Source organism: Ranitomeya variabilis, chromosome 5, assembly GCF_051348905.1.
Source record: "Ranitomeya variabilis isolate aRanVar5 chromosome 5, aRanVar5.hap1, whole genome shotgun sequence".
Taxonomy (NCBI): Eukaryota; Metazoa; Chordata; class Amphibia; order Anura; family Dendrobatidae; genus Ranitomeya; species Ranitomeya variabilis.
The window spans coordinates 33,368,574-33,381,620 of NC_135236.1; the positions used below are offsets into that span (position 1 = coordinate 33,368,574).

General features: G+C 44.9%; 1 protein-coding gene across 1 annotated transcript in view; it reads right to left on the minus strand.

Moving 5' to 3' along the window:
* Nucleotides 1–13,047, minus strand: part of LOC143774795 (extracellular calcium-sensing receptor-like) — a 72,211-nt gene that overhangs the window by 27,303 nt on the left and 31,861 nt on the right. The window contains exon 2 of the mRNA XM_077262563.1: nt 2,387–2,549. Within this exon, the coding sequence (XP_077118678.1) occupies nt 2,387–2,549 (163 nt within the window). The remainder of the gene's footprint in view (nt 1–2,386; nt 2,550–13,047) is intronic.

Consider the following 13,047-nt stretch of genomic DNA (forward strand, 5'->3'; position numbering starts at 1 on the left):
ATAGACCACTTTGGAGAGGGCAGCATGCAAACACATGCAAGGGGGTCAATTTCAAGTGCATGGCCTGTGATCTTCAACTCTGTGACCCACTCAAACATGGTGAAGTACTCATTCGTACACAGCAGTGTTCAACTGGTAGAGGTAATTGGCAGAAAGCAGTATGGACAAGGCTTGAGAGTTACACAACAGAATCATGCAAATTGTCTCTTCAGAGAGTAAGAGAACTAGAACTCTAGTGCCACCTATTGGAAGTAGTAATCCTTAAAATCAATGTCGACCCTTTAACGAGCCTTGTCACATGACTTAGGATAAAAGCCAAACCAGAATCTCAATTTGCAGATACTGTGCTTCAGGGTACTGCATACTTCCCAGTGGAGCATTGCAGCTTTAAGTCTCCTCATCTCTGCATGCTTAGCATGTCAATCTCCGCAAGGAGAAACAATACTTCTTGGATATACAACAGAATCAAAAATAGGGCTTAGTGGTTACACATTGTAGTTGAGGCACAAAACTTAGTGGTTACACATCAGAGTTAGGGCGCAGAGTTTGGTGGTTACAAATGAGAGCTGAGTGGCAGAGGTTGACATTTACATATCAAACTTGAGCAGAACTTGGTGGTTACACATCATATTTGAGACATAGAGCTTGATGGTTACACATCATATTTGAGACACAGAGCTTGGTGGTTACACATCACAGTTAGTCACAGAACTTGGTGGTGATTACACATCATATTTGAGACACAGAGCTTGATGGTTACACATCATATTTGAGACAGAGCTTGGTGGTTACACATCACAGTCACAGAACTTGGTGGTGGTTACACATTGGAGTTATGGCACAGAGCTTTGGAGGTTACACATCAAAGCTGAGAGACAGAGGTTCACATATACAAATTAGAATTTAGGCAGCATTAGGCAGTTACAAATCAGAGTTAGGGCACAACGATTTGTGGCTACACATCAGAGCTAAGGGAAAGAGGTTGACATTTTCACATCAGAATGTTGGCACAGCTTGGCAGTTACACATTAGATCTGAGCACAGAGCTTCATGGTTACACTTCAGAATTGGGCACAAAATAGTTACACATTAGAGTTAGGACACAGAGCTTCAAGGTTAGACATCTGAGTTGAGACATATACACATTAGAACTTAGGTAGAGGTAGGTGGTTAGAGAACGGACTTGAGGCACAGTTATTTGCAGTTACCAGTAGTAACATGAACACACCATCTGATCCTGAGACATATTAAGTTACTATCATTTATAATCTGCTCCAACCTAGCATGGAGCCAATTTGAGTCAACACTAGTCATTTTTTGGGCCTACTTCTATATGTGCATATCAATCTTAAGGGCAAAGTATACAAAATAAATATGGCTATGTACTGAAGAAGCACTTCCATCAAAATTTATATTCTCTTAATATATTGCAGTCATCCTTTTATATGGCACTATGTACTTGCAATTGCTCATTTTACCCTTCTACCCAGCTAATTCTTCTCTTTTCCGTTAGGTCTATGACATCATGTGATTAAAAACTGTCTAACTGAATCCCTCTAAGTTCTATGTAGAAACATGAAGTCTCATTTCCCTGCATGAGTCATCATTACAATTCTACATCACTGCAAAGTCCCTGGCAGGCTGGAAGAGGGAGCAACTGGGTCAGGAGTTGAAGAGGGACATGACTCATGCAGAGAAATGAGACTCCTTATTTTTACATAGAGCTTAGAAGGATTCAGGTGGTCAGTTATTAATCATGTGATGTCATAGACCTATTGGGAAAGAGAAGAATTATCTGGGTAAAAAGGCAAAATTAGCAATTGTAAGTACACAGGGCTATATAATATGATGACAGCAATATATTTAGAGAATAAAATCTTTGATTGGAGTGTTTCTTAAACAGGGCATTGCTTTAAGAGTCCTTTGAGAAGGAAGACATGTCTTAGTTTGATCCATGTTGCTTGTAGAACTCACCAATGCAAGTCAATGGCATTTTCAAAAGCAAAATGGATGGCACATGGATGTCATTTGTCTACTGTCTATATTTTTCTGTTTAATGGATGGGAGAAGCTAAGGCGTTTTCTACTTATATGGCAAAAATGATAGCAACAAGGATGTAAAGAGTGACACATGAACCAAAAATAGGTTCAACATGTAGAGAAAACACCGACTGTTTTTCGAGTATGAGAAAAAACATAACTTGGCCTAGGGCAAAGACCTCCAGTTACTTGACTGGCAATCCATAGTTACAGGTTACCCTACAAAGGGACAGGGTGTTTCAATCCTTGTAGAGTAGTCCCCATTCACACAGTAACCTCAGCATTAAAATAAATATGGAGAATTTGTCAGCAGAAAGTAAGCCGAGACTGGAAGACACAATATTTACCAGGCGCAGGTGTCTTGAGCGGGAGGCTCCGTGAATGTGATTGTCGGGGGTACGGAGCCTTTATGGAATGGGATTATTGCTCCTAGTAAGATATCTCCAGTCTCGAATATCAGGGAGAGGTTTGAAGCCCTCAACTTGCAGCCTCCATCTTTTCCATAAGAGACTGGAATGAGGTAGACGATGAGGTGCCAGAGGGATCTGTAAAGATGTGTTATTGTCCTAGTGGAATAAAAACCCCAAAGAAAAAGTAATCGTGAAAAATTAACACAAACATAAGAATGTAGAAATCCCCTCCTCAATCCATAAGAATTGTCACCCATATAGTTTGACAGCGTTAAGATTGAGTTCACTGATAGTGGAGCGCCCCCACACCGCCGCAGGGCCCAGGGGTACCCGGAGCCGGGCCACTAGGTCTCAGTCCTGGGGTTGTCACGGTGGCTAGACCCGGTCCGTGGCCCTGTGAGTCAGTGGGGGACGTCCGGATGCAATAAGTGGTGTTGTAACGGTGCAGTTGTGGGGTGCAGGTCACGGTAAATAACGAGGACACCAGGTTGCAGTCTCTTTACCTCTTTACTGGAGATCTCTGAGTCCTCAGTCCAGAATACGGTTCACCAGGCTGCGCAAGTCCGGCCGGTCCAATGGCACCTCCAGAGTTCGCTTCACAGGTGGAAATCGGTGCCTTCCTTCTTAGCGCTATGTGTTGTAGTCCTTCCCTGCTGTGCTTACGGAAAGTACCCCACAACTGTTGTGTCTGTTTCTTAAGTTCCCTCACAACTCGATTAAATGATGTTCTTCTAATCGTCCGTCCCTTCCTGATGTTACAGTTAGAACGGCACCCGTTTGTCGGGTAGGCCTGGAGTTCTTCCGGGACCCTAGAGACGCCCCTCTCCCGCAATTGCCTCCCAAGACTTCATAGGTGATATGTGTTAGACAGCCCGCCTTAAACTGACTGTCCTGCCGCTGTTTAGAGTATTGCTTGAAGCTGAATGTTATAATACTCCCTCGGCGTTCCGGCCACCGGTAGTGCGCCTCAGTAGAGCGTTGCTCCGGTCTTACAGCACGACCCCTACTGGAATTCTCCTATTGCTTGATCTCGTTTCTCACTCAGCACAATCTATCTCGCTTCTAGTCCTTTCTTGGGTCCCGCCGCTTCCCGGAGCTGGCGCGGACCTGTTACGTTCTTTTCAATGCCAAGCCTCTGTCAGGATCCCACCCCTGACAGAGACCCTACTGTCTCTTCCTCCACAACACCCTCTGCCACTAGGTGTTGCTTCGTCCAATCCAGTCAGCTTTCTGATCTAACTTCCTGCCTGACCCCCAGTTTACCCACTATGGTGGGGAGTGGCCTAATGAATAGCACCCTTAGCTCCCCCCGGAGGCCCGGCTGTGAAATGTATTGGTGTCTGTGATACCTGATCAGATGAACTCCTTCAGTGCCATCGGACGCACCATAGCTCCCCATAGTGGCGGAGCCACAGTACTGCAACGCCCAGGACTCTGGGGCGCTGCAATAGCAGTATAAGGACATGCTCATACGCTGCTTTTTTACTGAGATTTTCCATTTTAGCAAAATGTTTAAAATTTTACAGCGATTTTCCAAAATCATAGGAGAAATGCAACCAGATCGCAATGTGAGAACATGGCCTAAGGGTGGTTAGCACAGCATATATTCCGGAGATTTAACAGCTTGTGTTGCAGCCTAATGATATTTCAAATGATTTTTTTGCAATTATTCAAAACTATAAAATAAAAAATAGGCTACAAGTGAATGAAAACAAAAAACAGGTAAAAAATGCTGCAAGTGTTGTTGAAGTTATTAAAGCTACCTCCAGAAGTGGATTAGAGAAAAATGTGGAATACACAGGAATGGCTTATCCTACATTTTACCAGATCCACTTCAGTCTTAGGCTCAAAAATTTCTAAAAAAGTGACACCTCAAACTACATAACACATGGTGCAACATTTTACTGTGCTCCATTTATTTGTGGATTTCTGGGAACATGAAAGATTTGGTTCTAGAGATAGTAAATTAAACATCAGTAGTAGAGAAGGATCTGGGTCTAGTGTGTGTTAATCATACACTTGTAGTGGTGGACTTGGAAACAGCACAATGCCAATCTGCTGCTTAAAAAGCCATCAGAATATAAAGGTGGACATGGCCATTTTTTCAGTTTAGCTTGTCTTTGTTTTCCTGGTCCCTCTAAATTTTGGATATGACCATAGTAAAGTGCCTCTATACACTGATAACACCTTCAAGTAATATCTATGCTGCTTAAGATCAAGGTCAGGCAAGGTCAGAGGAATTAATGAATTAATGAATTAATGAAAGTTGAGATGTACAAAAAAATGCTGCAAAGTACGAAAAGAGTGCTGATCTTGAAAATCCAAGCGCCCATATCCCCCGGTAATAGTCACACGCTATAAAAAATAATTATCTACATAGACAACTACAGATCACATTGAATCACAAAAAAACGCTCCATATTAAATCCTACCTCATCCTCTCTCTTGTGACTCTTCCTTTTATTACCACTGACATTTATACAGATGCACATCCCATTGGTATTTCCCGGTAGAGTAATTATGTGCCCTCCATCGGGTCCTGAGACTATTATCTGTCCTGAGTAGTCATTCCATGTGCTATACAAGATACACGTAAATCATCCATACAGCATGCTGAGCCACAGGGGGATGCAAAAGAACCGATGATATCAAAAGCTTCTTCTTTAGTATGTGAACCCTAGAGATTGTTGTGAATTTCTGACCAAATTTCTAGCAAAATAGATTAAAACCAAGACGAAGTCTTAAGTAAAACAGAAAAAAGCCTAGATGTACAAAATTACAAGTTTCCATCAATAAGTTGATGCAACCCGTCCGAGGCCACATGTTTGAATATGGGCACATTGGTTTGATACAAAATTACAGTAATTCTTAAATATTACAAAAAAAATTAAAATTCCCCCAAAATCAAGATTTTTTTGTGATTCGCTTTGTGAAAATATAGTATAATGCCCATATGGCCACCTTTTTTCTGGATTATTTCTTGCCCTGCACAAACCTGCCATGATGCGGTCATCTTTTTTGGTCTGGTATGGCCTTTTGCTTGATCCGGTATGGTGTCCTCCTCTGGCTCATGGCCATATCAAGGCCCCAGAGGTTACTGTTAATTGTAAGGTCGCGATGTAATGATGTTAAGATGAGCATCTCAATCTTATGACACGCAAGAGCCTCTGGGTCCTGGACAAGGCCAAAGTCCTGGGCCAGAGTGGAGGCTGGAGATGCGGGTCACGACGGTGAAAGAATAAGGACCAGACAGCGGGTATCAAGGCTGCAGGGGACGTAAGGAATAAAGTAAGTATTGGTGAAAGAAAACAAAGCAAATAATACTCACCTATTTTATCACCTCCCTGCCCGCCACCCCATTTTCTTCTTTCCACCATTGCATGCTGCATCTCTGGCCTCTTTATTGTAGGCTGGAACTTAAAGCTGTCTTTAGGCCTTGGAGGTCAATTCACATTCTAAGGTCGCTCAGCAAGTTTTGACATCACTAAGTTGCGACCTTAAAACTGGCAGTAACCACCAAGGTCTGGATGTGGCGAAAAGTCCTGGCCTATGGTGAAGATGCCAGAGAAGCATGGTGCCATGCTGGAAAGAAGAGGACCAGATGGCAGGCAGAGAGGAGTGGGATGGCCAGAGAGGTCAACGATGCGGTGTGTATTCATTTTTTTTAGTCTAGTGGCCCTATTCCAACATCCAACCCATACAACTTTGTTTATGAACAAATCTGCACAAACCTGTACATTCAATTTGCACCAAATTAGTGATGAGTGAGCACTAAACTGCTCGGGTGCTCATTGCTCGGGTCGAGCAGATTGGAATATTCAGGTACTCGACACGAGCAACGAGCCCAATGTAAGTCTATGGGAGACCCGAGTATTTTTACCATGATCCCCCCTGGGGTCCTTTTAAGGTCTAAAAACATCTGAAAACGATGGAAACACTGCTCAAATGACATAGGAACATCATGGGGATCACCCCTGGAAGCATTCTTGACTCCTAGTTCACAGATTCATGCCATTTTTCCCGGTGCAACAAAAAACACACTAAAATGAAACCAAAACAGATTTTGCTAGGAAATATGTTAAGGTGCATCTTCCAAAAACATTGCACTTCTTGTGACAGCACCCCTTGCCTCTGTCCCGGTACAATGGGAGGGTCTGAGAAAACTGTCCCAGAACTTTGCCATTGTTCCCCTGCCTGAGCTGGATTGTACTTCTGACTCTCTCGCTTGGACTCCTTGGTTGTACAACAAACTGACGTCTGCTGCCAGCATTCTCACATGGGAATTTTCGAAGTAATTCCGCAACAATGGCCCTCTGGTACTGCAGCATTTTAGTACACCTCTCTGCCTCTGGCAGAAGAGATTGAAAGTTCTACTTGTAGCGTGGGTCTAGAAGTGTCACCAACCAGTAATGAGTGTTACTCAAAATTTTTATAATGCGAGGGTCACGTGAAACGCAGCGCAACATAAAGTCAGCCATGTGTGCCAGACTGCTAACAGGCAAGACTTCCGTGTCCTCACCAACAGGATGATTGACCATGCTGTCCTCCTCATCCTCATCCTCCTCCCTGTCCTCAGGCCATCCCCGCTGAACAGACGGTATGACAGCTGTGCTTGTAGTATTGTCTATAGCGCATGAAAGTAGCTCCTGTTCTTCCTCCTCCTCCTCCTCCTCATTGCCTACCAATCCACATTGGGAAGACATGAGGCTGGGCTGAGTGTAATCCCCCTGTATGGTTCCTTGATCCATGTCCTCGTACTCTGCCTGCAATGCGTCCTCTTTAATTGTGAGCAGAGAGGTTTTCAGAATGCTGAGATGCGGGATGGTGACGATAATTATGGTGTCATCGCCGTTCACCATCTTGGTGCAGTCCTCCAAGTTTTGTAGGATGGTACATATGTCTGACATCCATGTCCACTCCTGAGGTCTTATGTGTGGAGTCTGAACTGAATATCAATGGCCTTGTTGATGTTGGTAATCAACAACTGCCTCTTCTGCTCACAAATCCTTTCCAACATATGCAGCGTAGAATTCCAGCGTGTGGGGACATCACACTCCAGTTGGTGAGCCGGAAGCTGCAAAAGCTACTGAAGCATGGCGAGGGTGGCTGAAGCTGTAGCTGACTTTCTACAATGGGCAGACAGACAGCATACATTCACTAGCAGATCCAGAAGCTCCGGGTAGCTTTTCAGAAAATGCTGAACCACGAGGTTAAGCACATGGGCCAAGCAAGGTACTTGTGTGAGCTCACCTTGCCTCAGAGCCGCCACCAGATTCCGGCCATTGTCACACACGACCATGCCTGGCTGTAGATTCAGCAGTGTCTTCCAAATATCTGACTGCTCTTTCAGCACTGTCCACAACTCTTCAGCATTGTGCGGTTTGTCACCTATGCAAATCAGCTTCAGCACAGCCTGTTGCCGCTTGGCTGAGGCAGTGCTGCAGTTCTTCCAGCTTCTGGCTGTTATGTTGATTTCAGAGATGGAGGCTGAAGAGGAGGAGGTGCAGGAGCTGTAGACTGTGGGGGCAACCCTGATTGACGTAGGGCCTGCAATCCTCGACATTGGGAGGATGTGTTCCATCCCAAGGTTCGACTGGGTCCTGGCTTCCACTATGTTAACCCAGTGTGCCATCAGTGAGATGTACCTCCTTGCCCACAAGCACTTGTCCACGTGGCCGTGGTTAGGTGGACTTTCCCAATAACAGCATTGTGGAGGGCACGGGTAATGTTGTGGGACCCATGCTGATGTAATGCTGGTACGGCAGACCGGGAGAAATAGTGGCGACTGGGGACCGAGTACCTTGGGACAGCCGCCGCCATCAGGTTGTGGAAAGCTTCCATCTCAACGAGCCTAAAAAGCAACATTTTGAGCGCAAGCAGAAGAGAAATGTTAGAATTTATGACTGTGGCCTGTGGGGCATTGGCTGGGTATTTCCGCTTGCGTTCCAATGACTGGGGTATAGACATCTGAAGGCTGTGCTGGGACAAGGACGTGGACGGGCTTGATGATGGTGCTGCTTGACTGTGGGCAACAACAGGTGCAGGGCTAGAGGCATCTTCACATGCACGGTGGACAGGGGATTGGTGTCTATGCAAAACAGTGGAAGAAGCAGTGGTGTCCCCTGCAGACAGTGTTCCTGGAGCCTGGGGTTCGGCCCACAAAGTCAGGTGCTTTGCTGTCATGTGCCTGATCATGCTGGTGATGGTCAGGCTGGTAGTTTTGCTACCCTTGCTGATGCAGGCATGGCAGGTGCTGCAAATAGCCTGTTTGGGGTTATCGGCAGAGTCTTTAAAAAATAATCAGACTCGGGAAGATCTAATAGTTGGAATGGCAACTTCCCTCATGTTGGTGTTATAGAGAATGGATGCACGCCTTCTGTCTGTGGCCACCACACTGCTTCTTCCTGTCTGTTGGGGTGATATGCCTCCTTTCCCATGTTTGCTGCTGTCCTCACTCTGCATGTCCTCCTGCCTGGTTGGGTCAGTTAGTATGTCATCCACCACCTCGTCTTCCACATCTGCACCCTGCTCATCCTCCTGACTTTCTGGCAATTGTGTCTCATCGTCGTCCACCTCTTGTGACACTTTCTCACCATCGCCTTCATGTGACCGTGGCTGTTCAAAGCTTTGGGCATCGCTACATGCAATCTCATTTGGCCCCACTTCAATTTGACCGGCTGAGAGTCCGGAATCTTGAATGGGAAAACTGAACAGCTCTTCAGAGTGTCCAAGTGTGGGATCAGTTGTCTCAGGGCACTCGGCATGGTGGGAGGAAGGAGAATCAGGGTGAGGAATATCTGGTCCACACTCACAGCTACTCAGACTTGACCGTGTGGAAGACATGGTCGTGGTGGTGGTGGTGGCTAAGTGACTGGAAGTATTATCGGCTATCCAACCAACAACTGTTTCACACTGCTCTGGCTTCAATAGTGGTATGCTGCGATCCCCTAGAAACTGGGACAGGAAGGTCGAGCGACAAGATGTGGGTCTCTGTTGTGGCCCACTTTCACCTTGGCCACGGCCTCGTCCTCTGCATGCACCATCAGCATCACGTCCACTTCCCCGTCCCTTGCCCCTTGACTTGCCCATTTTAAATGGAGTACTGAACTATTTCAAAAGCTCAACACAAATGTATTTATTTAGAGTTAAATTATATCTGATCAGTATCAGCTACGATTTTTCCACCACAGACACAACAGGCCCCAGACACAAATAACAGAATGTATATATTTTTTCCTCTTGTATGTTAAATTTGTCAAAAAAGAAAAAATTAGTACAACAAGGCTAGCAGACAGAACTATGAAACTTATGCCTGCAAAGCTATGATTTTTCCACCACAGATACAGCAGGCCTCAGCCTGACATAACAGACTGTATTACATTTTTTGGCGGTTTTCGCCAATTTTTTTTTTTATAAAAGAGTGGAACAAGGCTAGCAGACAGAACTATGCTACGTATGCCTGCGGAAATACGATTTTTCAAAAACAGATACACCAGGACTCAGCCTGACATAACAGACTGTATTAATGTGTTTTTTGTTTTTTGGTGAATTTAACCAAAACATAATTGACCAAGGCTAGCACACATAACTATGCTATGTATGCCTGCGGAAATACGATTTTTCAAAAACAGAAACACTAGCCCTCAGCCTGACATAACAGACTGTATTAATTTTTTTTTTTGCTTTTGGGTGAATTTAAAAAAAAAAAAAAAAAGTAGAACAAGGCTGGCACACATACGTATGCTTCATATGCCTGCAAAACTATGATTTTTAAACAGATGCACCAGGCCTTAGTCTGACATAACAGACTGTATACATTTTTTGGGGGGTTTTGGTGAATTTAAAAAAAAAAAAATTAAAACTGCAGCTAGGTATATAGTAAATAAGCAGCAGCAGCAGCAGACAGTTATGGAGCTTTGGGAGGGATGCAGTGGGATGAATGGACACACATACAGTGCCTGCAGGCCTTGCACTGATGTGGATATGCCGTGCCCTGCCTACCTAGCCCTGCAATCTCCGTACTCACGAATTAGCCCTAAAAAGGACTGTTGGTTTCTCAGGAGTTGTGGACTGAACAGTTGCAGACCTACACTATTAAAGGCACGATTCTGACCCTATTTCGGCAGGAGCTCTCCTTACACTTGCTGAATCCGGAGCTGAATATGGATAGTAGGGCGGCCCCAGGTCTCTTATACTCGTGATGATGCTGTGCGGCCCAGCCAATCACTGCACGACCACAACAAAGATGGCTGCTGCATTTCATGGCCTGGCAGACAATCCTTGCAGCATTATTCGGTCTCTAAAGTCAGCCAAAAATGCTGGGTAGAGACCTCCGTTCCCACGGAGTAATCCTGGAAATGCTCGATGCTCACCGAGTACACCGGGCATAGTGATACTCGGGCGAGTAACAAGTAGTGGCGAGCACATTCGCTCATCACTACACCAAATAAATAAAGTAAGGGACCAGAGTTGAAAAATATTTTGTAGCATCTAGTGTGTTTTAAAGGCCTGATACATAGGCCTCAAACAAATTATTCTGTTATTAACATTATACAGTAAGGGACCTGACTTGAAAAATTGTAGCATCTAGTGTGTTATAGAGGCCTGATACATAGGACACAAACAAATTATTCTGTTATTAACATCCTACAGTAAGGGACCTAAGTTTAAAAATAGTTTGTAGCATCTAGTGTGTTACAGAGGCCTGATACATAGGCCACAAAAAAATTCTCCTGTTATTAATGTCATTCAGTAAGGAACCTGACTTGAAAAATAGTTTGTAGCATCTAGTGCGTTATAGATGCTTGATCCTTTGTCCAAAAATAAAATATTTTTGCTGTGGCTAACACGATACAGCACGCAATATTTCAACTTTGAATTAACTGTCGCTGAAATTCAGCCATTTGCAGAGGTGGTGCAGAGTTTAAAATCTATTTTTTGTTGTTAGTACTGTGCTCCTACCACAACTGAGCAACATGACTAGGAAAAAGCAAGGGGAATAAGGCTTGGTGTTCAAGGTGTATGTGGGGTAGGTGGTAATGTTTTGAAAGCACTAGTGAAGCAATGTCACATCCTATGCAAAGACAACTGACAACTTATGTTACTGGACAGGCTACACCACTACCTTTCTTTGGCAGGTGCACAGCAGTACGCATTGCTGATGAGGCCCAGAAAGAGCATGTACTCGAGTGGATGGCAAGTGCAGCTTCAAGTAGCCTCTCCTCCTCTTCCTCCACCTCACCATCAAACCCAGCACAGTCCACAGATGTGGCACCCAAATTCCCCTTGTGTCCCAACTATCCAAACGTTCAACTGACTGTATGGAACCACAGATGGATGAGTCTGAAGACGTGTTCACACATTCTATGCCATGTTCATTAGAAGAGTATGCAAAAGCTTCACATAGTCAAGAGGAGGAAATCTGCACCGATGCCCAATTTTTTTTTAGCTTGGATGCAGGGCAGGAAGAAGTACAGTCCAAACAGCATCCTAACCCTCGTCATCAGACGTTAACCCCTGGGGAGAGGTGATCCTGATGAGACTCAGATATCTCAGGCTCACGTGGACTGTACTGTGCTATCAGGGCAGAAGAGGAGGAGGGTGACTCCTATGGCCAGGAATGTGATAACACTGAGGATGATGATGATGAGGTGTTAGATCCCAGTTGGCGTGAACATAGAGGCACACAGCTGAGTATGCCATCTGAGGAGGAAGACGAGGAGGTTACATTGCATTATCCATTGCAGACATGTTGTGATGCAGCCACGATGAGCAATGCATCCTCATCCACAACTGTGCCTCTTACCAGCATCATCTGAGGATCTGCAGCTTGCAGGGGTGGCAAGGGTTGCCTAGCCTGGGCCTTTTTTGACACTGCAAAGGATGAGCCAACTCACGTAATCTGCCAAATATGCAAAAAAAACTCAAACGAAGTAAAAAGTGCAATAATTTGACTACAACATGTATGAACCTTCACATGCTTTACTATGGGAATCCCACTGCACAACAATGCGGACCAGCGGACATCAAATACCATCAGCTGCCCCATCAATTGCATCTACTGCTTCTTCCTCCTCCTCTATTACCTTTGACCGCAGAACCTCAGATTCTTTACCTGATCGAGTCACGCTGACTGTGAGGCCGCCCCTTCAGCTGTAATGGACATGCCTGATGTTTTTGACCAATCTCAGAGAATGATTACACCACAAGTTTTTCAATCCACAGTAACAACTCCTCTTGCACCTCTATTACGGTCCAGCAGTTTGTCTGGTTCAGCATACTCGGCCTTCTCACAGCAGTGCAGCCAACCCACAGTTCCACAGTTGTGGTCAAGGAAAAGATTGTCTCCTCCTACGCATGACAAAGCTAAGAGATTGTACTCCACCATCTTGGTGGCCACGGAAATGCTGCCTTTCTGCCTGGTGGATAATGACAGTTTCCAAAAGCTGATGGCCATCGCAGTCCACCAGTACCAATTACCCAGTCGCCATTACTTTTCTAAGAAAGCTGTGCCTGCACTACACCAGCATGTCACAGACAACATCACCCGTTCCTTGACAAAATCTCTGTCTGCCAGGGTGCATTTCACCACAGACACT